The 23,684-nt window shown below is 33.3% G+C and overlaps 7 protein-coding genes across 7 annotated transcripts; 6 read left to right on the top strand and 1 right to left on the bottom strand.

Moving 5' to 3' along the window:
- Nucleotides 1-560: 560 nt before the first annotated feature.
- Nucleotides 561-3,678, top strand: LOC124914081 (cinnamoyl-CoA reductase-like SNL6). Its single transcript, XM_047454560.1, has 5 exons — nucleotides 561-880; nucleotides 1,329-1,495; nucleotides 2,815-3,009; nucleotides 3,099-3,252; nucleotides 3,324-3,678. The coding sequence occupies exons 1-5, from the start codon at nucleotides 628-630 to the stop codon at nucleotides 3,629-3,631; spliced, it is 1,077 nt and encodes a 358-aa protein (XP_047310516.1). The 5' UTR covers nucleotides 561-627; the 3' UTR covers nucleotides 3,632-3,678.
- Nucleotides 3,679-3,800: 122 nt separating this feature from the next.
- On the bottom strand, nucleotides 3,801-6,129 carry LOC124914080 (ADP-ribosylation factor 1-like). Its single transcript, XM_047454559.1, has 7 exons — nucleotides 5,992-6,129; nucleotides 5,291-5,459; nucleotides 5,136-5,206; nucleotides 4,619-4,738; nucleotides 4,296-4,414; nucleotides 4,119-4,200; nucleotides 3,801-4,025 (listed from the first exon to the last, which is right to left on the bottom strand). The coding sequence occupies exons 2-7, from the start codon at nucleotides 5,436-5,438 to the stop codon at nucleotides 4,020-4,022; spliced, it is 546 nt and encodes a 181-aa protein (XP_047310515.1). The 5' UTR covers nucleotides 5,439-5,459; nucleotides 5,992-6,129; the 3' UTR covers nucleotides 3,801-4,019.
- A 167-nt stretch (nucleotides 6,130-6,296) lies between these two features.
- On the top strand, nucleotides 6,297-8,663 carry LOC124914739 (peptide deformylase 1B, chloroplastic/mitochondrial-like). The gene is made up of 6 exons (XM_047455341.1): nucleotides 6,297-6,561; nucleotides 6,684-6,822; nucleotides 7,597-7,789; nucleotides 7,992-8,102; nucleotides 8,282-8,344; nucleotides 8,464-8,663. Exons 1-6 carry the CDS (start codon nucleotides 6,354-6,356, stop codon nucleotides 8,563-8,565), a joined length of 816 nt encoding a protein of 271 aa, XP_047311297.1. The 5' UTR covers nucleotides 6,297-6,353; the 3' UTR covers nucleotides 8,566-8,663.
- A 4,377-nt stretch (nucleotides 8,664-13,040) lies between these two features.
- LOC124913983 (mitochondrial phosphate carrier protein 3, mitochondrial-like) lies at nucleotides 13,041-15,389 on the top strand. Its single transcript, XM_047454439.1, has 6 exons — nucleotides 13,041-13,445; nucleotides 14,105-14,466; nucleotides 14,551-14,594; nucleotides 14,698-14,912; nucleotides 15,005-15,129; nucleotides 15,210-15,389. The coding sequence occupies exons 1-6, from the start codon at nucleotides 13,149-13,151 to the stop codon at nucleotides 15,268-15,270; spliced, it is 1,104 nt and encodes a 367-aa protein (XP_047310395.1). The 5' UTR covers nucleotides 13,041-13,148; the 3' UTR covers nucleotides 15,271-15,389.
- LOC124916182 (peptide deformylase 1B, chloroplastic-like) lies at nucleotides 15,276-17,453 on the top strand. The gene is made up of 6 exons (XM_047456910.1): nucleotides 15,276-15,453; nucleotides 15,575-15,713; nucleotides 16,488-16,680; nucleotides 16,883-16,993; nucleotides 17,173-17,235; nucleotides 17,352-17,453. The coding sequence occupies exons 1-6, from the start codon at nucleotides 15,276-15,278 to the stop codon at nucleotides 17,451-17,453; spliced, it is 786 nt and encodes a 261-aa protein (XP_047312866.1).
- Nucleotides 17,454-19,055: 1,602 nt separating this feature from the next.
- LOC124916180 (8-hydroxygeraniol dehydrogenase-like) lies at nucleotides 19,056-19,403 on the top strand. Its single transcript, XM_047456909.1, has one exon. It carries the CDS (start codon nucleotides 19,056-19,058, stop codon nucleotides 19,401-19,403), a length of 348 nt encoding a protein of 115 aa, XP_047312865.1.
- A 1,694-nt stretch (nucleotides 19,404-21,097) lies between these two features.
- On the top strand, nucleotides 21,098-23,336 carry LOC124913982 (mitochondrial phosphate carrier protein 3, mitochondrial-like). The gene is made up of 6 exons (XM_047454438.1): nucleotides 21,098-21,562; nucleotides 21,857-22,218; nucleotides 22,304-22,347; nucleotides 22,448-22,662; nucleotides 22,755-22,879; nucleotides 22,961-23,336. The coding sequence occupies exons 1-6, from the start codon at nucleotides 21,260-21,262 to the stop codon at nucleotides 23,019-23,021; spliced, it is 1,110 nt and encodes a 369-aa protein (XP_047310394.1). The 5' UTR covers nucleotides 21,098-21,259; the 3' UTR covers nucleotides 23,022-23,336.
- Nucleotides 23,337-23,684: the final 348 nt, after the last annotated feature.

Below are 23,684 nucleotides of genomic sequence, written 5' to 3'. Positions count from 1 at the left end.
GACTTTTCATCTATTAAAACCTAGTAAACATTTATATTTAATTATTTTTTATTTTGGAATACAAAAAATTAATAATAATTATCATATTTTCTCTCTAATTTATTTAAATATTTTCTCTCTTATTATATATATATATTATATTTAATTTTTTATATCTCTTAATTAATTTTTTTTATCTCATTATGTATATTATATATATATATATATATATATATTTTATTATTAAGAAATAAAATTTATTTAAAAAAAAAAAATATATATATATAAATATTAAGATAAAATATAAAAAGTAATAATATATTATTATTATATATATATGGTAAGTGAAAGATAATAAAAAATAATTAGGAGAAAAAAATAAATAATCGTGGATAGAACTTATAGTAAATTTGAAATTAGATTAATTATTATTATATTTATTATATTGATTTTATATTTTAAATAAATAAAAACAATTATTGAAAAAAAATAGGGTAAGTAAGTAAATAAATGTAGGGGGTGTTTTTATTGTGTTGCGATAAACCTTCCACCACCGGTCTCTTCATAAATATATTTACGTACGATTTGCTTAGCGAGCTTACTAGAAAGAGAGAGAGAGAGAGAAAGTAAGAGAGACGTGTGAGAGAAATGGGGATCATAAATCCATTTGATGAAGAGAGCGTTGTGATTGAAGAACTCCGGCGGATGCTGTTGTCCTGCTCCGCCGTCCATCGGAGAAAAGAAGAAGATAGATTCAACGATCAGCGCCCCAATATTCAACCAGATGACGATACAGAAAAGCTCGTCTGCGTTACCAGCGGTGTATCATTCCTTGGCCTCTCTATTGTCAATCGTCTCTTGCTTAACGGTTACTCCGTCCGTGTTCTAGTCACTAATCAAGGTACTCACTCAGCCGATTCAATTCAATTTATATCTAGTTAGTTAGAAACTGCGAGCTAGGATCGAATTCTTCAGAAACAGCTCCGATCGTCTCTCTTTGTTGATTGATCATTGAATCTGTTACACGACTGAGTTCATTGATGTGCGAAAGTTATTAATTCATTTAGAAACTGCTAGCTAGGATCGAATTAATTATTCAGAAACAGCTCTGATCGTCTCTCTTTGTTGATTGATCATTCATCATTGATCATTGAATCTGTTATACGACTGAATTCATTTATGTGATCTTCGCATCATCATTTTACCGTGTTGAATGATTCTCGAGATTCTTCCTCAATTTTCTCCCTAACTAACTGACTCAACATTCCTCGTGTCAAAAAAACAACATAAGCCCCTGAACTTTTTCATTTGTAGCGAATTAGTCTTTAACTATATGCAATAACTTGCAGAGGACATGGAGAAGCTAAGAGAGATTGATAAAAATGGCACGAGCATGATGACAGCAGTTATGGCGAATATTAATGATATTGATAGCCTATCAGAAGCTTTTAATGGCTGCCGTGGAATTTTCCATACCTCTGCTTTCGTTGATCCCGCCGGCCTTTCTGGTTATTCGGTCAGTCTCATCTCTTTCCTTCATCTCCCATACATAGCTTCTTTGAATTGAATAAATAAATAAATCTTTTTATATAATTTAAAGTAAACCCTCATCCACCTTTTAAGATCAGATAATTAAGAATTCATCATCTGGTTATTATATGATCAACCTTTAAACACTCCTCATTTTCTTAAACTAGATTGATTAGCCAAATAATTTATTTATTATTTTTAGAAATAATATTTTAACATTAAAAACATGATTGGTTTGCTATATATTTTCTTAATAAGTACAAATCTTTTTTTATTTTCTTTAAAAGATTATATGACCCACTCTCTATATATTAAAGTTTAAGGAGTTGGGAGATTTAATTTCTTGGAAGTTTGTGTATTTGATATTTAAATATTACTTTAGGAACAATTAAATTCTTTTCAAAGTCTTAATTAACTTGCAAGTTGCAACCATCATAGACTTTGAACTTGTTTGATGTTTCTAAACTCTAAATTCATTCAATAAAATATTAAATTTTTAAATACAATAAAATAGAACAATTTTTTCAAATAAAACCCTATTAAAAATCCTAAATAACCCTACATAAAAAAGTGAGAGTGTATCAGAAGGTAATATTAATTAAATTCATGTACCCATCATAGTGGATAGTTGTCTATTTTAATTGATAGTCTATTAAAGCTTAAACCAAATTCCTGCTATTTTTATTTTAAGAGTTTCAGAGACAAATTTCATGAGTTTGATTTGATGGATAATGTTAAAACTGTAAAAAGAAAAATTGGGAGCAAACAATTTATTATTTTTATGCAGTGAAAAGATTTTGAGATTATTAATATTTAAAAAAAAGTATATTTTTTTAAGAAATTGAGTATTTTAGTTGATGAGTAGATATGAATAAATTATTTAAAATGATTGATAAACAAAATATGGTAATGTATCATTTTTCATGTTTATCATGAGTCAATGTATCTGGCTCAATCTTGTGGAAATGTCAATGTTGGAATCAACTCATTAAAAAATATTATAAAAATCAAAGCTACTTCACATCATCAAAAGTCTCCTGGTTTGATGCGTGGCATGATTTCTTTCACGAATAAGAATTAAGAAGTAGTTGGTATTTTTTTTCCAAGGAAGGGGTAGTTGGGAAACTGTACCTGTCCTTTCTTATGCTTAATTAATCAATTATCTAAACTAATTTGAAATATCAAAATTAATTTCTTATTCCAATAACATATCAACCCAATCTAGGACTTGTCTTAATCCTATATCAGACATCATCTATCTTACAATAATTTATTTTTTACATTCTTTACATCCGGATTGGTTAGAAAGCAATGGCTGATATTGAATTAAAAGCCTGTGAGCATGTCATGGAAGCATGCGCAAGAACATCATCAGTAAGAAGCTGTGTGCTCACTTCATCACTTTTGACCTGCCTTTGGCAAGAGAAGAGGACCACTGACCCTTCCACCATAGTTAACCACGATAGTTGGAGTGACCAATCAGTATGCTTGGACAAGAAGGTACACTTATTATAACGACATTCATTTTCATAATCATCCCAATCTTTAGCCACCGGACAAGCTTAACTTAATTTGTTTTACAAAAACAGTTGTGGTATGCATTGGGTAAACTAAAAGCAGAGAAATCAGCTTGGAATATAGCTGAGAAGAGTGGACTAAGGCTGGTCACTATTTGTGGTGGTCTAGTTACTGGTCCTGAAGTTTCCCATAGAAATCCCACTGCAACTTTTGCCTATCTAAAAGGTACTTTACTATTACTATTACCTTTTTCTTTCTTCAACTACGAACTCAATTTTGGTGGGATCTGATTGCAGGAGTTCAAGAGATGTACGCAAACGGGTTGTTAGCAACCGTCGATGTTGGAAGTTTAGCTGATGCACACGTCGTTCTTTATGAAGCAATGGACAAGACAGCGTTTGGAAGGTATGTATGTTTCGACGATGTTATTCAATGTGAAAACAAAGCAGCAAAATTGGCACAGGAGCTTGGTTTAAAGGCTGCTGTAATTACTGGAAATAGCCAGAATTTGGAAGAGCCTTCTCATCATCCTTTTCAATTATCAAATGTAAAGCTCTCAAATCTGATGTTGAGAAGACTGAGTTGTAATGATTATAACTCATGAACCATATATATCTAGTGATTTTATATGGTCAGATTTATATTAAATTATCTACTATGTTGTGTTTCCAGCAATTCCTTGTAAGAAAAAAATTGAAAACTTTGCTATATGTTTTGGTTATAATTCCAAGAAATATTATTTGATAGTTATAACTTCTAAAACCCTTTTACCAAACCAACAGGTCAAAAGAGATAATGCAATATTACGAAATTGTATTTGTTTCAGATACATTTAAAAGAACACACAAAAGTAAGTACAATAAAGAAGAGTTACATCATCAGGCACTATTAAAATTTGAAGTTTCAATACACAAAAAAAATAATAATTGTCAAGATGGTATCTGAAATATCGCCTTTGAACTATAATAAACTCCCATCAGCACCGCATTCGCCTAAGCCTGTATCGACAAGCAATATAGATAGTCGATTAGGGTTATTCTGGTATTTTATTTGTTGAAAGAAAAAATAGCTTCAGGAGAGGAAGAACTTACTTTGCTAGCAATGTTGTTGGATAGCCAATCCAGGCCTTCATATAGACCCTCCCCGGAGGTTGCACAAGCGCTCTGGATGTACCTGTAGTGATCGAAAGTGTGATTCAATTATAAAATATTCAGTGATTGAATTGATTCCACCTTTTACTACCAAAAAAGAATGAAAGAAACAATTACCAGTGACGTTGGCGAAGTGAGTGAAGACCAAGCTTATCAGTTATTTCTGCAGCATTCATTGCATTAGGAAGATCCTGCTTGTTAGCAAATACAAGCAACACTGCATCCCTCAGTTCATCCTGTGCCAAACCAATACGAACAAATATTTAGATGTCACAAGAAAAAAGGGCTAATATGGGAAACAATGGAATAGCTTACATGACAGATAATAAAAAGGCTAGTATCGTTAAGTAAAAAAAACAAAGGACCAGCCAGAAAATTGACAATAAATTGGAGAATTTGAATAGCAAAGTCAATAGAGATACTAATTGCATTAAGCATACCTCATTCAACATCCTATGCAATTCATCCCTTGCCTCAACAACACGATCCCTGTCATTGCTATCAACAACAAAGATCAGCCCTTGGGTGTTCTGGAAGTAGTGCCTCCACAATGGGCGAATCTGTAACCAACATAAATAGTATCCAAGAAGCAAAGGATTAGGCAAACACACCATTTAGAGGTCAGAACATTCGAGAAACTAGACAGATATCATTAATCGAAAGTAATTAGTACAACCAGTTAGTTTTAGAATCTAGCCAGATATCAATAATCTAAAGTAATTAGTAGAACCAGTTAGTTTTAGAAACTTGGAACAGGCTATAAGGCTATTTATTTGGGAGAGAGTCATCAATTACTTTATATCCTTCCACCAGTCATGTTCAATTGCAATTTGCAATAAAACAGGTATGCAGTCACAAAGATAGAGGGTAATCAATTTAGGAAACTGTGTTAAAGCCCCAGTCATGTTCCCAACTCTAACAGTATTTCCAAACCAAACAAAAGATGATAGGATATACCTTGTCTTGACCCCCAACATCCCACACAGTGAAGCTAATGTTCTTGTACTCAACAGTCTCCACATTAAATCCTACAGATAGTTAACATTCAGCAAGCTGTATACAGGCCCAATAGAGGATAAAAGCTTGAAAGGTATACAAATGGGAGGACTCACCTATGGTGGGAATTGTAGTGACAATCTCTCCTAGCTTGAGCTTGTACAAAATGGTGGTCTTACCAGCCGCATCGAGACCTACCATCAAAATTCTCATCTCCTTCTTGGCAAAAAGCCTGCTGAACAACTTCGTGAAGGTAAGCCCCATTGTTCTTAAGCTTTACCTTCCCTGCAATGTTAAGTACCTCCATTAAAGACATGATGGATATGTTTACAACCATTATGCAGACAGAAAGAATAAATAAAAACTCAATCAGCAAATGATGGGTCAGAACATGATTAAAGCAAAGTCAGATCTGGATATTACAGGAGTAAATGAACAAGAAATACAAGCAAGGAATGAATCTCCAATGGTTTGGTTTGAGAAGTAAAAGTAGTCAGGCGAACTCACTGACAAATAAAGCAAGGAAATTTGGATCCAAAATTGAACACGCACATAAAAGCTCAGTTCTTTACACAAATGAACCTCAGATCTAAATCTAATGATTCTGAGATTTCAAGTTCTCTGCGGCAACATAAATCAAATGGATCGAGGATCAAATAATAATAACCATCAAAGGTGGTGAATCTTGAAGAAAACAAGCTCTAAATCTCGAGATCAAATCAGATATAGCATGATTATGCATGTAGACGCTTGAGTATAGTCGATTCATCTTAGAAAACGTGCAAAAATGAAAGGAAATAGAGAGATCGATGATCACCTTTCGAACTTCGAATCCGCTTCTTACAGGAGGATTGATCGGACTGGAAGAGGAGAGAGAGAGAGAGAGATTTACTACGCCGTAGATATATATATATATATAGAGAGAGAGAGAGAGGCTTGATCGGAGAAAAGCCAGAATATTTACTACGGTTACAGATCATTTTGATTAGGTACAGTTGACTCACCATTTTTCACTTTTGGTCCCTACATTTTTAATATACCGTCAAATCGCTCCTATTTTGGACCCGATGATTACGGGTCGGGCTCCAAATGGTTCAAGTATCTCCGTTATAGAGTGGTGAATTACCTAAAAGCTAAGCGCTTTCTTCTAGCTATTTGAGCTCGAGTGGTTACTGGCGAATGGCCACTGCTTCTGCCATATGGCTTCCATCTACGCGCCTCTCACGGCCCCTGTTTCGCTTTCTTACATGTTTTCAGTCCACCAACCGCAGCTTCTCTTCTGCCGGCCGGTCTATCTTCCAACCAAAACGACCTATTCATACTCAATTTCAAGTCAGGGCACTTGCTAAAAGAGGGTTTTCATCTAGAGAAGATGAAGTTGCTTCCAGTAAGTGTTTAAAGCTACTATCTTTCTTATCTCTGAGCCAAGTTTTGATCTTTTGCATCTAGTGGTGATTGGTGATTGAGCATATTTGTCTGTTCATCTCTCTTGTTCATTTTGTGGTATAGCTGCAGATTTGTCCTTTGAAGAGCCTCTCAAGATTTTGGAATATCCAGACCCTTTATTAAGAGCTAGAAACAAGAGAATTGTTACATTCGATGATCAGTTAAAGAAGCTGGTGAATGAGATGTTTGATGTAATGTACAAGTATGTCATAGTCCTAATTCATATATGTTTCATCACTGACAAAGCCATGAAATGTTTGTAAATTGTTATTGAGCCTTTTGCACCCTCAACAACATGTTCATAAGTCATAAATATGAGTATTAAGTAACATTTTGCAGAACTGGCAAAGATTGAAACTTTATTCTGTATGAGCTTAAAGATAATTGGGACTTGCAAATGTTCATATCCTTATTATCCAGCAATGATTTCTCGCTAATTTGTATTTTGAAATTTGCCTTTGTGTGAGCTTAGAGATATTTGGTTTAATTTCCTGATTATTGAGCAATTAGTTTACTATTATCATTTCATGATATTGGAGTATGGTGTAGTAATTAGAGATCTAGGCGTTGTTTGATCTAGGGTTATTTGAATAACTAAGTTGTTATTTCCAAATAACCTTGTTTGATGTAGGTTATTGAAAATCAGGTTATTTGGGTAAAATGATGTTAAAGGTATAAATAAATAATATTTTTGTTAAAAGGAAATAGAAGTATTTTGGTTGATGATTTGAATGATGTGATTGATGAGTGGATCATTGTTGGGATATTGGGTTATATGAAATTAATCCCAAATAACCCACGTGAACTAATGCCCTAATGTACACAATGGTATACCTTGGATTCAAAACTTGCATTAAAAGAAAATGTTAGTTTTGATTCTAGTTCGTCCACAACAAGCAGATGTTCTGGTTTCCCTATATTAACAATAGACAATTGAAGGCACTATAAGCTGTAACTGTTTCTGTTTTTTCTTCAGAACTGATGGTATTGGTCTATCGGCACCTCAAGTTGGAATTAATGTTCAGCTTATGGTGTTTAATCCAGTTGGGGAACAAGGGGAAGGAGAAGAGGTTGTTCTTGTAAATCCAAGAATCAATGGATCTTCTAAAAAGAGGACACTGTTTGATGAAGGTTGCTTGTCTTTCCCAGAGATTTATGCAGATGTGGAGGTATGCTGACTCTCTTGTGCATCTGAAATTTATTTGGTAATGCCATACAGTTATCTCCCTAGAGTAGTAATAACACCTATATATTTTATGTTTCTACTATTCATTTCGAAGAGACTTTTGCCATCTGCGATGACAATGATTGTAATGGAAACTTATCTTCTAACGTGATCTTGGGTGATGTTCTTCTATCTTCACTTTTCAGAGACCAGAATCTGTGAAGATTGATGCATTGGACATTACTGGAAAGAGATTTAATGTCAACTTGTCAGGCCTCCCTGCCCGTGTTTTTCAGCATGAATTTGACCATTTGCAGGTTCATCTTCACATATCCAATTTCCATTATTGGTGGATTATATGGAATTAAATGATTAAAATATGATTTATATTTAGTAATTTAAAATGTTGCAAGTTATTTGGATTAACCCCTTTTTTGGCTTAATAAGTCCAAATAACACTTGATCAAACAAGGCCCTAATTTACGTCCTTTTGCAGGGCATTCTTTTCTTCGAAAGAATGACAGAAGAAGTTCTTGACAGTATTAGAACTGAGCTGGAGGTTCGTAAATTGCATAATCAATCTGATAATATTTCTCAACCACAAAAGTGAACAATTATGATAATTTGATGTTACATGGAATATACATCTTTAATGTTATTGTATATGATTGTTAACAGGAATTGGAGAAGAAGTATGAAGACAAGACTGGACTTCCAAGCCCCGAAAGAATAGCGACACGACAAAGAAGAAGCTTTGCTGCTGGTTTTGGGAAATCATAAATGTTGTTACAAAAAGACATGCTATAGTTGTTTAAAAAACAGTTAATATAAACCAAATTTGCCTTAGACAGGATTAAACAAATGTCTCTTATTCATCTTATGATTCATGTCTTAGTATTCTGCATTGTTGAGACACACTTGTCAATATCCATCAAATATAGTTTAGGTTTAAATTTATTTATTTAATTTTATTCTTTTTGGTTTTTGGGAAGGTAAGTAGTATTGAAACTGTGATCTTTAACTTCACTCTTCTCTTGCCATTTGAGCGTAACCGAACGTGGAGAGTAGTAGGTACCTTGTAGGATCTCGACCTGCCTACTCGGATCTTGTATGGATATGCAAGAAGGGTGCTCGTGTTACGGGGTTGTGTTAGTTCGCTAACACTTTTGTCCCTCGTATGGAAAGATAGTTCGCTAACACTTTTGTCCCTTGTATGGAAAGATAGCTCTGACATCGATGACTTTCGACATAATGTTGACTATCCTCCCCACCTTATGAGCGGCGGCTGGTTTATTTTTAAAATAAATAAATAATTTACCAAAGTAGTTAACATTTTTTTAACACGTGTGATGTTAGATCTCTTAGGAATGATATGAAAACACTGGTTAGACTTAAATGCGAATAAGAGAGAAAAATTATATTTTATAAGTTCAATTACATTACTCACATAATTTATGAGACAAATTAATCTTCCACACTAAATCCAATAATTACTTTATATAATTAAAATTAATAATACATATATTAAATAAAATATATTACATAGATATTAAAATAACACATATATTTTATTTTTATTTAATTTAATTTTATAAATATAATATATAATTAAAATTACACATTTTAAATTACATAATTTAAATAAATATTATAAACTAAAATAAAATACATTACATAAAATTTTAATATTATATATTAAAATAAAATATATTATATTATATAAATATTAAAATAAAATATATATTACATAAATATTAATCATAATATGTATATTTTATGTAAACATGTAAAATATTATCAATAATTTAAATTTTATGTAATTTATTTTATTTTAAAGTTTTTTAAATTGATACTTTTATAAATATTTGAAGGTTTACGTAATTTATTTTAAGGTTTAATATAATTTATTTTATTTAATGTTTAATGTTATATATTTTATTTTAGTTTATAATATTTATTTTAATTATTTAATTTACTGTTGTTTAGTTTTAATTATATATATTATATTTATAAAATTAAATACCAACAAAAGATATGTGTTAATTTAATATTTATGTAATATATGTGTTATTTTAATATTTATATAATATAATATATTTTATTTTAATATATGATATTAAAATTTTATGTAATATTTTATTATAGTTTATAATATTTAAATGAATTATTTAATTTATAATGTTTAATTTTAATTATATATATTATATTTATAAAATTAAATAAAAAATATATATATATATATTATTAATTTTAATTATATATAATTATAAAATAAAGTAATTATTGAATTTAATATGAAAGATTAGTAATTAAAATGTTAATTAATGATTTAGAGTGAAAAATGTGGGTAGTTTAAGAAGATAAATTTGACGAAATAACCCTGATAATAATGTAATTTCCAAATTTAGCCTAGGATATATAAATTTTGCAAATATAACCTTTTGTTCATTGAAAAGTCCATTTTGTCCTTAAATAAAAAAAATTAAAAAATCCCAATTTCAGTTTATTTGGGATCGTTCTCTCCATTTCTTTTGGGAAATTTGACTAAATGACCCTAAAAATAGGGTTATTTGACCTGGTGGCAAATAATAATTTTATTTGCTCTCGTACTCACTTTTATTTTTTGGACGAAATTACCCTCTTTGCGTAACGCGAAAGACTTCGCGTTTCGCGAAGTGAATTAGGGTTTTATATAAATACCTAAATTTTTTCATTTCATTCATTTCCTTTTTCTCTTTTCTTTTTTTTGCTCTTGTTCGACGGCGGCGGTGAAGATTACGCCAACATCAGAAACATCAAAGATAAGAAAATTCTAACACCCTAACATTCAAATGTTCATCATACTGTTCTTATTTCTATTATCTTCATTTTAAACGATTTATGTTATTATTAATCAAACCCTAACCCTAAATCAATTTAATTTGTTTTTATTATTCATATTTGTTCATGAATCGATGTTCATCGTACTGTTCTTATTTCTATTATTTTAATTTAAACGATTTATGTTGTTCTTAATCAAACCCTAACCATAAATTAATTTAATCTGTTCATATTGGTTCATATTTGTGTTCATCTTATTGTTCATATTTGTCGATGATGATATTTGCAGATCATATAGGGTTCCGTTTCAAGGAAGATTCACTTCGCGTTTCGCTAAGTATTTCGCGTTTTGCGAAGCAGCACATCGCGTTACGCAAAGCGGCACGGTCAGCACGCGAAGCGGCGCGGTCGGCACGCAAAGCGGCACGGTCGGCACGCGAAGCGGCACGGTCGGCACGCGAAGCGGCACGGTCGGCACGCGAAGCGGCAAAGAGTTGTATTTAGATTTTCTTCAATCATTTTCTTTCACTGCAGATGTATTTATATAAGGCTGTTTTTGTTGCTTCTGTTGTGTAATGGAAAATTGGAATGAGTAATTGTTGTCATCACCATTCTTTATAAAAGCAAGTTTTTCTTCAATGTTTCTTTTTTCTTCTTTGGCCAATACCCTCCTTCTTCACTTTCTCTAGCTTTTTTGCACCTTAACATCCAAGCCAACTCTTGCCCATTTTACCCAAAACATACACACTCACATATTGTCTTATGGTCCCGAGAAGATGAGATTTTATTTTTACGTAACTTATTTTAGATTTGTATATAAAATAATCGTTTAAGCAACATACCAAATAAGGATAAAGAACCACCCAATGAAATTACAAAACAACATGTAAAAACATTCACACTATACAAATCATACACACTTGCTACATAAATGAGATTGTAATGTTCGATTTCAAAAGGAAATTAAGCAAAAAATTATTATTTGAAGAGTATGACATTAGAAATTAAGCAAAAAAATGTTTTACACAAATCTAAGTACACTGCCGCTTCGCGTAACGCGATGTGCCTTTGCGTGCCGACCGTGCCGTTTCGCGAAACGTGAAGCCCTTCGCGAAACGTGAAATCGCGAGAATAAAATGGATCTTCCCTGAAACGGAACCGAATCAGAGCAATATCAACTTCATCATCGACAAAATGAACAACCACAATGAACAATAAAATGAATAATAAGAAAACCTCATGGTTTAGGTTTGAAGATGAATATAATGAAAATAAAACATAAATCGATTCAATCACCTGATATTAGAACGTGTTTTCGTCGTCGATCTGTATAATGTGTTCGTTTAGGTTTAAGGTTTCGCCGTGGTTCCGCAGCTGCCGTGCCGTTGCGAGAAGAGAGGGAAGAAAGAGAAAGAAAATGACGAAATCAAAAAATTTAAGTATTTATATAAAAAAATCTTTTACGCGAATAGGGTAATTTCGTTCAAAAAAATAAAAATGACCACGAGAGCAAATAAAGTTTTTATTTGCCACCAGGTCAAATAACTCTATCTCTAGGGTCATTTAGTCAAATTTCCCATTTCTTTTATCATTTTCCCTCCCTCTCCCAACCTTCTCGCCCCTTTCAGTTTTCCTCTTCTCTCTCGTGATCGCAGTAACAAAACTAGGAACCGGGAGCCAAGGCAACGCCGTCTTCAACAGTTCAGGTTTGTTTTCTTGTGTTTCCGTCGTTTCATGCTGATTGTTAGGTGTTTTCATCTTCAACATTTAGAGTTTTATCGTTTAAAGTAGGGTTCGGTGGTGGCTGAATGGTTTTAGAGCGTGGTTTAATGGTTTTACGGTGGAATATACATCTGACGAAGGTGAAGATGAATTTGTCGCAGGCGAAATTGCATATGTCGCAGACGAATAAACATTATTCGTCTTAATCGTTTGCGACAGATGCATTTTTCGTCTGCGACAAATGCATTTTTCGCCTGCGACAGATGCAATTCTGCCTGCGACAGATGCATTTTGCACAATTAACACTGACTTTTGTGAATTTTTATCAATTGCAGATCACATGTATGTAAGTGTTTTTCTCCTCTTTAATGGAGACTGGAAAACTGATGATGGTTGTGTTAGTTCTTTTGTCTCAAGTTCATGTCGTGGTGTGAATGTACCCTGAAATGCTATATATGACGAATTAGTTGTCATTGTCTATGATAATATTGATGTGGACAAACTAAAATATAACTTAGTTTTTAAAGTGAAGTATAATATGTTTATGATAAATACTTCCTATGCATCCATCATTCAAGATAGCGATATGTCTCTTTAGTAGAGAACTTTCTCTTTTAAGTAATGTGAACGAAAAAAAAGTAGTTAGTTTAAAAAAAATTGTATTAAAAGTAGGTAAGACACGAATGAGTTCCCTTATATGTCTGTTAGAAGAGAGAAAGTCGGGGGAGAAACTCGATTCCTTCTTTCATACTTTCTCTCTCCTCTCCCATCCATTTGTCATCTCTCTTTCTCTCTCTTTCATTTGCCTGTTCTGTTCTTCAATGGCGTTCTCCGATGACTGTCGCCGATCTCTCATCCCGTCCTACCTTTACTCTTCTTCCGCCTCCTCCAAAACCCTAGTTCTCCAGCGAACAACCCTCAACAACACTTCCTCTTTCTCCCCACATGAATCGCTTCCCAATAACAACAACTTCCTTATTCCCGCTCCCAAGGAATCAGGTAAGATCGAGATGCATTCTCCTCAGTTCTACGCAGCCTGTACCGTCGGTGGTATCCTCAGCTGCGGTCTTACTCACATGACCGTTACTCCTCTTGACCTTGTCAAGTGTAATATGCAGGTATCCATCCTTTCTTACCAATGTAGGATTTTTTTTATTCCTAAATTCATGATTTTAAATAACTTGTTAGATTTCCTTTATAATCTTAATCTATAATCCTATAGATAAAATCTAACATGTATATTCAATATACATGTAAATATCGATGCCCATGAATTGATTAAATAAGTGGAAACATACCTGAAGAATATCTTTGAATAATGACAGTGGGTTTTCCAATTCTATAATAAGTGATTTTCTTCTTTCTCTCTAATGAGAAAATAAAAACTCTCACTCTATCGAAACCACAACCCTTATATTATTTATTTATTTATTATTTAATCTATTATAAATGATAAATACTTAATGATCACCTTGTTTTTATTGAGTTCCAAATAAAAATAGTCACATTATTTATATATATTAATCCAATAAATCTAACAAAAAAAATCTCATTATTCAAAATAGATCTCAACAATTCTCAGTTCCATGGAATTTTGATCTTTATCTCTATTTTATTTTGTTTCATGTTTGACTTGTGTTATTATTAGTATTATTGGATTGTCTCTCAACGAGGTGAAATGAAAATCTAATGATTTGTAATATAATATTTCCTGAATATTATTGCATATTGCGTTAACTCAATTGTTAGACCTTCCTTCAATTTATGTTCTTTGTAGATTGATCCAACAAAATACAAGAGCATCTCGTCTGGTTTTGGAGTGTTACTCAAGGAACAGGGAGTAAAAGGCTTCTTTAGGGGATGGGTACCTACACTACTTGGTTACAGTGCTCAGGGTGCCTGCAAATTCGGCTTCTATGAATTTTTCAAGAAGTACTATTCTGATATTGCTGGACCTGAATATGCAACCAAGTACAAGACTCTTATCTACCTTGCCGGTTCAGCTTCCGCTGAAGTCATAGCAGATGTTGCTCTTTGCCCTTTTGAAGCTGTCAAGGTTCGTGTTCAGACTCAACCTGGTTTTGCTAGGGGATTGTCGGATGGACTTCCTAAATTCGTCAAATCTGAAGGTGTTCTTGGGTATGTATGTATGTCAGTTAAGAAACATATATAGGATTCTTTTATTTACAGCATACATTGTCTAATTCAATGTTTATTGTGGAGGTTATACAAGGGGATTGTTCCACTTTGGGGACGTCAGATTCCATGTAAGTTGTCCTAAATAAGAGAATTAGTCTAGTTAAACATAACATTTCTTATGAACAAACTCGTGAATTATTCAATTGAGTTGTGGTTGTGGTGGTGATGCAGATACCATGATGAAGTTTGCTTCTTTTGAGACCATTGTGGAGTTGATCTACAAGAATGCTATTCCGGTGCCAAAAAGTGAATGCAGCAAGTCATTGCAGCTTGGTGTGAGCTTTGCTGGTGGTTATGTTGCTGGTGTTCTTTGCGCTATTGTTTCTCATCCTGCTGATAATCTCGTGTCATTCCTTAACAATGCCAAAGGAGGCACAGTTGGTGATGTGAGTTCTACTTTTATAACAGTCTTGTCTTTATAAGTTGATTTTCTAAAAATTCTAAACATGAAATATGTGAATGTTGACTTGACGTGTAGGCTGTGAAGAAGCTTGGGGTATGGGGTCTATTTACCAGGGGTCTTCCTCTACGTATCGTTATGATTGGAACCCTCACTGGAGCTCAATGGGGACTTTATGATGCCTTTAAAGTCTTTGTCGGATTGTAAGTATTTGTTAGTTTTGAAGTGTTAGTCCTTACGAATTGGGTCTTTGTTGATTAACGACGATGTGCTGATTTTGTAGGCCTACGACTGGTGCTGCTGCTCCTCCTCCTCTTCCCCCTGTTGAGTTAGTGAAGCCATGAATATGATGAGTGTTTTCTTTGCAGGATCTCATTCATGCAAGGTTGAGAATATGTCCACCAACCGCAGCTTCTCTTCTGTCGGCCAGTCTATCTTCCAACCAAAACGACCTATTCATACTCAATTTCAAGTCAGGGCACTTGCTAAAAGAGAGTTTTCATCTAGAGAAGATGAAGTAGCTTCCAGTAAGTGTTACACCTACTATCTCTCTTATCTCTGAGCCAAGTTTTGATCTTTTGCATCTAGTGGTGATTGGTGATTGAGCATATTTTTCTGTTCATCTCTCTTGTTCATTTTGTGGTATAGCTGCAGATTTGTCCTTTGAAGAGCCTCTCAAGATTTTGGAATATCCAGACCCTTTATTAAGAGCTAGAAACAAGAGAATTGTCACATTTGATGCTCAGTTAAAGAAGCTGGTGAATGAGATGTTTGATGTGATGTACAAGTATGTCATAGTCCTAATTCATATATGTTTCATCACTGATAAAGCCATGAAATGTTTGTTCATTGTTATTAAGCCTTTTGCCCCCTCAACAACATGTTCATAAGTCATAAATATGAAGTATAAGTAACATTTTGCAGAACTGCCAAAGATTGAAACTTTATTCTGTATGAGCTTAAAGATGATTGGAACTTGCAAATGTTCATATCCTTATTATCCAGCAATGATTTCTCGCTAATTTGTATTTTTGGAATTTGCCTCTGTGTGAGCTTAGAGATATTTGGTTTAATTTCCTGATTATTGAGCAATTAGTTTACTATTATCATTTCATGATATTGGAGTCTGGTGTCATAATTAGAGATCTAGGTGTTGTTTGATCTAGGGTTATTTGAATAACTAAGTTGTTATTTCCAAATAACCTTGTTTGATGTAGGTTATTGAAAATCAGGTTATTTGGGTAAAATGATGTTAAAGGTATAAATATATAATGAATAAATAATATTTTTGTTAAAAGGAAATAGAAGTATTTTGGTTAATGATTTGAATGATGTGATTGATGAGTGGATCATTGTTGGGATATTGGGTTATATGAAATTAATCCCAAATAACCCACGTGAATTTATGCCCTAATGTACACAATGGTATACCTTGGATTCAAAACTTGCATTAAAAGAAAATGTTAGTTTCGCCCACAACAAGCAGATGCTCTGGTTTCCCAAAATTAACAATAGACAATTGAAGGCACTATGAGCTGTAACTGTTTCTGTTTTTCTTCAGAACTGATGGTATTGGTCTATCGGCACCTCAAGTTGGAATTAATGTTCAGCTTATGGTGTTTAATCTAGTTGGGGAACGAGGGGAAGGAGAAGAGGTTGTTCTTGTAAATCCAAGAATCAATGGATCTTCTAAAAAGAGGACATTGTTTAGTGAAGGTTGCTTGTCTTTCCCAGAGATTATTGCAGCTGTGGAGGTATACTGACTCTCTTGTGCATCTGAAATTTATTTGGTAATGCCATACAGTTATCTCCCTAGAGTAGTAATAACACCTATATATTTTATGTTTCTACTATTCATTTCGAAGAGACTTTTGCCATTTGCGATGACAATGATTGTAATGAAAATTTCTCTTCTAACTTGATCTTGGGTGATGTTCTTCTATCTTCACTTTTCAGAGACCAGAATCTGTGGAGATTGATGCATTGGACATTACTGGAAAGAGATTTAATGTCAACTTGTCAGGCCTCCCTGCCCGTGTTTTTCAGCATGAATTTGACCATTTGCAGGTTCATCTTCATATATCCAGTTTCCATTTATGGTTGATTATTTGGGATTAAATGACTAAAATATCATTTATATTTAGTAATTTAAAATGTTGCAAGTTATTTGGATTAACACCTTTTTTTACTTGGTAAATCGAAATAACCCTTGATTAAACAAGGCCCTAATTTACATCCTTTTGCAGGGAGTTCTTTTCTTCGAACGAATGACAGAAGAAGTTCTTGACATTATTCGAACTGAGCTGGAGGTTGGTAAATTGCATCCCCAATCTAATAATATTTCTCAACCATAAAAGTGAAGAATTGTGATAATTTGATGTTACGAATAGACGACTTTAATGTTATTGTATATGGTTGTTGACAGGAATTGGAGAAGAAGTATGAAGACAAGACTGGACTTCCAAGCCCGGAAAGAATAGCAACACGACAAAGAAGAAGCGCTGCTGCTGGTTTTGGGAAATCATAAAAAGTTGTTACAAAAAGACATATGCTACAGTTGTTTAACAACAATTAATATAAACCAAATTTGCCTTAGCTAATTTTACAGGATTAAACAAACAAATGTAAGCTATTCATCTTATGATACCTGTCTTAGTATTCTGCATTGTTGAGACACATTTGTCAATATCCATCAAATATTCGTTTAGGTTTAAATTTATTTATTCAATTTTATTCTTTTTGGTTTTGGGGATGTTAAGTTAATTGAAACTGTCATCTTTAATTTTTACTCTTCTCTCGCCATTTGAGCAACATACCCTTAACAGTGTTGGTTTATGTTTAAAATAATAAAGAACTTACTAAAGTAGTTAAAAAATGTATTTTTTTTTTTTGTATGAATCTGCTAATATGATGCCAAATATTTATGACACCTATTTTAAACCACTCTAACTTTTAATATATTAATAAATCAATTTATATTAGTATAATAATAGAGATGGAGAATTTTGTGTTACAAATGGTACATCACTGACTGGACTTAAATCAAATAGTAGAGATAAAAATTATATTATAACACTAAATTTATATGCTCTCTATCGTTACTTTTTATATTATTATGAGAGAAAAATAAATATAAAAAAACTTACTTTATTATTCTAACTAAAATATTTGCCCAATCTGGTAACTCAACTAGATATGGGTTTGGTAAAAAAATCTTATTTATAAACATTTTTTTATATTTTATTGGGTTATTAGTTTAGAAAAAAAAATATTTAAAAAAATATTTTAATTATATATATATTAATAATATTTGTCCGTATAAACTCAATTCCCACCTCATCTATATGTATTTCCAAACAGGCCCAACTGTAAAATAAATAAATAAATAAATATAAAAAAAATCTTTATATTGGGTCAATACAAAAATATTAATTTTAAATAAGAGAGATTAATATAAAGAATAAATATATATATATATATATATATATATAATAAAAATGATAGATCTCGTAGTATTTGGTAATAAAAAACACAAAATGGACGGAGCAATAAGAATTGAAATGAGAAATTTGACGAAATGATCATAAAGATGTTTTTATTTGCATGTTTAGTCACCTAATAATTTTTATTAATTTAGTGACCACTTTATTTTTTTGACGAAAACATATTCATCGCGTAACGGGGAAAAGAAAAGTGTGAAAAGTTCAGAATACCCTTACTATTTAATATAACTTGGGCATCTTTTTTTCATTTCTCTTCTTCTCCTTCTCTCTCTTTCCGCTCTTCTCCTCATTCTCTCTAACCCTAAACGGCGGCGACGATCTTTGACGACGGACACCACAATGAGCACAACGAGCACGAGCACTGTGACAACTGATACGTTTGTTTATTTAAATGAATGGGACATCCGGTTCTTATTCTGATTTGATTATGAATCACCACCACCATGATGCTCTCATTCGGTTCTGTTTCGCGAAGGGTCTTCCCGTTTTGCAAAGGGCCTTCCCGTTTTGCGAAGGGCCTTCCCTTTTCGCATATTTGATGAATAATTGCATGAACTTCAATAGTATTATTTATCCATTCATGTTTTTTATTGCAGTTGAAATATTCTAGACGATATTCAGACATCATGGTATCAGATGAACATTTCATTGTCAAAATACCTAACAATCTTCCTCTTGATGCGGTTGTTCCTCTTCTCTATGCTGGAATTACAACTTATAGTCCTTTAAGGTACTTTGGTTTGGATAAGCCAGGAACCAATTTAGGTGTTGTGGGTCTTGGTGGGTTAGGTCATTGTGCGGTTAAATTTGCCAAGATTTTTGGTACTAATGTGACTGTTATTAGTACTTCGATTAGCAAGAAGAATGAGGCGATTGAGAGGCTCGGTGCTGATTCGTTCTTGATTAGTAGTGATCCTGATCAGATGAAGAGTCATGGAAAGATTGTTATTGATTTAAGGATGATGAGAAATTAGTTAATAAATATGTATGTTGATGTGTTCTTATTGTGTATGTTGTTTATGTGTGTTCTTGATAGTTTGGATTTGTTCAACTTTTGGGTAGGGCAAAGCAACTTACTATGCAGTAATTAATTAAAACATGTATTATAATAATATCTACACTTGTAATATCCCAAAGTTGTTCATATTTTGATAAGGTATACTAATGATAAGGTATACTACTAATACAATAACACATTTTTGTCTAACAATTGAAATTAATCAAATAGAATAACATATATTTGTATATATAAATCTATAACTTTTATGTGTAATGGATGAATCTGATCACAAATACGTAACTCAATCGATTAATCAATCAGCATAGACACTTTGCCCAATGGAACCATGGAGCTATTATTCATGGCAATCCATAATAAAGTTCAAGTTCATCTCTTCTTCTTTTTCTTCTTCTTGATGAGTTTTCTTCTTGATCATGATGATGATCATCATCATATTCATAATCAGCAACATTACTCCTCTTTTTCCCTGGTTCCCGGGACTGGTTACATCTGTTTATAAGCAACACAACAAGTGGCTCAGTGGCTGCCAATGCATTGTTTCCATTAGTGTCGTAAATGTCACGAACACCTTTGCTATCACAAATATATACAATAACACCTTTATCCAACATAGATCAAATTCAACTTACCCATCAGAAACAACAGAATGTAAGATTAAAAATTAAAATAAAAACTATCTTTGAAGCTTACCAAATTTTTGCAATCTCGATTCCTTCTGGAAAAGACCACCACTGCAGCATCAACATAAGTCTTTCTTTTAGCGTTAAGCACCCAAGGAAATTCTAATTGGAAGCTAGTGGAAAAGAAGCATCACCTATTATCTCGAAGGTCCTGGACAAAAGAATCAATGTTGTTCCTTCTTAGTGCTTCAATTGCTTCCTTCACAACAACTAAATGGGGAATGAACAAAAAATTAAAATACATTTTTTTGACAAAAATATGTTAAAAATAAAGGTTTACTATATCCGAAACATTCTTTTCAAAACCATGAGTAATGTTGATACATCCCCAAATGAAGTCATGATTAACTATAAATAATAAAAAATCTCGACCCTTATCAAAATGCGAAGTACTTTGCGAAACGTGAAGTCCTTAGCGAAAAATGAATATTTCCTAAAACGGAACACATATGATCATCGACAATATTATCTGCAAATATCATCATCGACGATATGAACAACCAATATGAACAATAAGATGAATAAAATATGAACCAATATGAATAATAAGAACAAGTTTAGGATTTGAAGATGAAGATAATGGAAATAAGAACATAAATCGATCCGTATGATGAACACATGATATTAGAACGAGAGTTTTGGTATCGATCTGTATGATATGTTCATTTAGAGTTTCGCCACCGTCGTCGTCGGTCTAAGAGAGAGAAAGAAAAATAACGAAATAAAAAAAATTTAAGTATTTATATAAAGAACTTTTTCACTTCGCGCTAGCTGCCTTCGCATAACGTGGTAAAAATATTTTTGTAAAAAAAAAATAAAAGGGTCACTAGAACAATAAAAATATATGAAGAGATGTGTTTGATTCTTAAAAAAAAAAAAAAAAAAAGAAAAAAAAAGAAAATTGATATGATGAGACAGGGGTATTTGTGACAAAATTTGATTGGTGGCCTTATTTATAACGCAGTTAGCGTTGGTCCTTCTGTCATCTGCGTTAGAAGAGAGAAAGTCGGGGGTGCGGAGGAACTCGATTCCTTCTTTCATACTTTCTCTCTCCTCTCCCATCCATTTTGTCATCTCTCTCTCTCTCTCTCTCTCTCTCTTTCATTTGCCTGTTCTGTTCTGTTCTTCAATGGCGTTCTCCGATGACTTTCGCCGATCTCTCATCCCTTCCTACCTTTACTCTTCTTCTGCCTCCTCCAAAACCCTAGTGCTCCAGAGAACAACCCTCAACAACACTTCCTCTCTCTCCCGAAATGAATCCAGGCTTCCCAATAACAACACCAACTTCCTTATTCCCGCTCCCAAGGAATCAGGTAAGATCGAGATGTATTCTCCTCAGTTCTACGCCGCCTGTACCGTCGGCGGAATCCTCAGCTGCGGTCTTACTCACATGACCGTTACTCCCCTTGACCTTGTCAAGTGTAATATGCAGGTATCCATCCTTTCTTACCAGATCTGATCTCTCTTTATTATTATTATTCATAATAGATCTGATTTTCTTGTTTATCTCTTTATTCTTGATCAAATTAGATCTCAACTATTCTCAATTCCATGGAATTTATTTTGTTTCGTGTTTGACTTGTGTTATTATTATTATTATCGGATTGTCTGTCAACGAGGTGAAATGAAAATCTAATGATTTGTAATGTGGTATTTCCTGAATATTATTGCATAATGCGTTGTTAAGTCAATTGTTAGAGTTTCCTTCAATTTATGTTCTTTGTAGATTGACCCAACAAAATACAAGAGCATCTCGTCTGGTTTTGGAGTGTTACTCAAGGAACAGGGAGTAAAAGGATTCTTTAGGGGATGGGTACCTACACTACTTGGTTACAGTGCTCAGGGTGCTTGCAAATTCGGCTTCTATGAATTTTTTAAGAAGTACTATTCTGATATTGCTGGACCTGAATATGCCACCAAGTACAAGACTCTTATCTACCTTGCCGGTTCAGCTTCCGCTGAAGTCATAGCAGATGTTGCTCTTTGCCCTTTTGAAGCCGTCAAGGTTCGTGTTCAGACTCAACCTGGTTTTGCTAGGGGATTGTCGGATGGACTTCCTAAATTCGTCAAATCTGAAGGTGTTCTTGGGTATGTATGTATGTCAGTTAAGAAACATATATAGGATTCTTTTTGTTTACAGCATACATTGTCTAATTCAATGTTTATTGTGTAGGTTATACAAGGGGATTGTTCCACTTTGGGGACGTCAGATTCCATGTAAGTTGGCCTAAATAAGAGAATTAGTCTAGTTAAACGTAACATTGCTTATGAACAAACTTGTGGATTATTGAATTGAGTGGTGTTGGTGGTGGTGCAGATACCATGATGAAGTTTGCTTCTTTTGAGACCATTGTGGAGTTGATCTACAAGAATGCTATTCCGGTGCCAAAAAGTGAATGCAGCAAGTCATTGCAGCTTGGTGTGAGCTTTGCTGGTGGTTATGTTGCTGGTGTTCTTTGCGCTATTGTTTCGCATCCTGCTGATAATCTCGTGTCATTCCTTAACAATGCCAAGGGAGGCACAGTTGGTGATGTGAGTTCTACTTTTATAACAGTCTTGGTTTTAAAGTGGATTTTCTAAATAATTCTAAACATGAGATATGTGAATGTTGACTTGACGTGTAGGCTGTGAAGAAGCTTGGTGTCTGGGGTCTATTTACCAGGGGTCTTCCTCTACGTATTGTTATGATTGGAACCCTCACTGGAGCTCAATGGGGACTTTATGATGCCTTTAAAGTCTTTGTCGGATTGTAAGTATTTGTTGGTTTTTAAGTGTTAGGACCTTACGAAGTGGGTCTTTGTTGATTAATGATGATGTGGTGATTTTGTAGGCCTACGACTGGTGGTGCTGCTCCTCCACCACTTCCCACTGTTGAGTTAGTGAAGCCATGAATATGATGAGTGTTTTCTTTGCAGGATCTCATTCATGCAAGGTTGAGAATATGCTCCTTTTTGCATTGTTTTTATTTTCATTGATAATTGTTAGGGGTGGGGGGTGATTTTGAAGCTCATCCTTTTAAAAGATTCGATTGAATGTTGTTTGGTAGATAGGAATCTTAATTAAATTCCAAGGAGGATGCAATATCTTCCCCCATTTGAGGAAAGAAATAATAATGGACACAAACAAACCTGTGGCAGGAAAATTTCCTGCCCTTTAATTATTATTACTATTGTTTAATGAAATGTCATCATTCATGGATTTTGTCATTTCTTTTGTCATGTTTAAAAAACAAAATTATTCCTTGCGGAATCCGGGTTTCCTATTGTCAGATTTGATCTTTCAATCAATTATTCTCTGGAATTGTATTTTGATTTGACTACAACTAGATTACTCTTCTTCTTCACTTATATGTTCTTAAATTTATGTAAACAACATAGTGCTTTTATCACATTTTATATTATATGAATCCTAAAAATAATTAATTTAAGGTTGAAGGAGTGATCGGTTTGGAAGAAGAAGGCCGAATCAGGACTTAGAAAGGTGACTATAGGTTCTAGTATGTTGAAATAAATAGTTTTCATGATGAATAGATAGACATGTCCATTAATTAAACC

Source organism: Impatiens glandulifera, chromosome 9, assembly GCF_907164915.1.
Source record: "Impatiens glandulifera chromosome 9, dImpGla2.1, whole genome shotgun sequence".
NCBI lineage: Eukaryota > Viridiplantae > Streptophyta > Magnoliopsida > Ericales > Balsaminaceae > Impatiens > Impatiens glandulifera.
This window is presented reverse-complemented; position numbering and strand designations above follow the sequence as displayed.

Bases quoted from the DNA above. Each gene is read 5' to 3' on its own strand.
- LOC124914081 (XM_047454560.1), top strand. From the start codon at position 628: ATGGGGATCATAAATCCATTTGATGAAGAGAGCGTTGTGATTGAAGAA. The intron at 1,496-2,814 runs GTCAGTCTCATC...CGGATTGGTTAG, and splicing joins CCGGCCTTTCTGGTTATTCG to AAAGCAATGGCTGATATTGA. The intron at 3,010-3,098 runs GTACACTTATTA...TTACAAAAACAG, and splicing joins CAGTATGCTTGGACAAGAAG to TTGTGGTATGCATTGGGTAA.
- LOC124914080 (XM_047454559.1), bottom strand. From the start codon at position 5,438: ATGGGGCTTACCTTCACGAAGTTGTTCAGCAGGCTTTTTGCCAAGAAG. The intron at 5,207-5,290 runs GTGAGTCCTCCC...AACTATCTGTAG, and splicing joins CACTACAATTCCCACCATAG to GATTTAATGTGGAGACTGTT. The intron at 4,739-5,135 runs GTATATCCTATC...TGTTGGTTACAG, and splicing joins ATGTTGGGGGTCAAGACAAG to ATTCGCCCATTGTGGAGGCA.
- LOC124914739 (XM_047455341.1), top strand. From the start codon at position 6,354: ATGGCCACTGCTTCTGCCATATGGCTTCCATCTACGCGCCTCTCACGG. The intron at 6,562-6,683 runs GTAAGTGTTTAA...TTTGTGGTATAG, and splicing joins AGAAGATGAAGTTGCTTCCA to CTGCAGATTTGTCCTTTGAA. The intron at 7,790-7,991 runs GTATGCTGACTC...TTCACTTTTCAG, and splicing joins AGATTTATGCAGATGTGGAG to AGACCAGAATCTGTGAAGAT.
- LOC124913983 (XM_047454439.1), top strand. From the start codon at position 13,149: ATGGCGTTCTCCGATGACTGTCGCCGATCTCTCATCCCGTCCTACCTT. The intron at 13,446-14,104 runs GTATCCATCCTT...TGTTCTTTGTAG, and splicing joins TTGTCAAGTGTAATATGCAG to ATTGATCCAACAAAATACAA. The intron at 14,595-14,697 runs GTAAGTTGTCCT...GTGGTGATGCAG, and splicing joins TTGGGGACGTCAGATTCCAT to ATACCATGATGAAGTTTGCT.
- LOC124916182 (XM_047456910.1), top strand. From the start codon at position 15,276: ATGAGTGTTTTCTTTGCAGGATCTCATTCATGCAAGGTTGAGAATATG. The intron at 15,714-16,487 runs GTATGTCATAGT...GTTTTTCTTCAG, and splicing joins ATGTTTGATGTGATGTACAA to AACTGATGGTATTGGTCTAT. The intron at 16,681-16,882 runs GTATACTGACTC...TTCACTTTTCAG, and splicing joins AGATTATTGCAGCTGTGGAG to AGACCAGAATCTGTGGAGAT.
- LOC124916180 (XM_047456909.1), top strand. From the start codon at position 19,056: ATGGTATCAGATGAACATTTCATTGTCAAAATACCTAACAATCTTCCT.
- LOC124913982 (XM_047454438.1), top strand. From the start codon at position 21,260: ATGGCGTTCTCCGATGACTTTCGCCGATCTCTCATCCCTTCCTACCTT. The intron at 22,663-22,754 runs GTGAGTTCTACT...CTTGACGTGTAG, and splicing joins AGGGAGGCACAGTTGGTGAT to GCTGTGAAGAAGCTTGGTGT. The intron at 22,880-22,960 runs GTAAGTATTTGT...GTGATTTTGTAG, and splicing joins TTTAAAGTCTTTGTCGGATT to GCCTACGACTGGTGGTGCTG.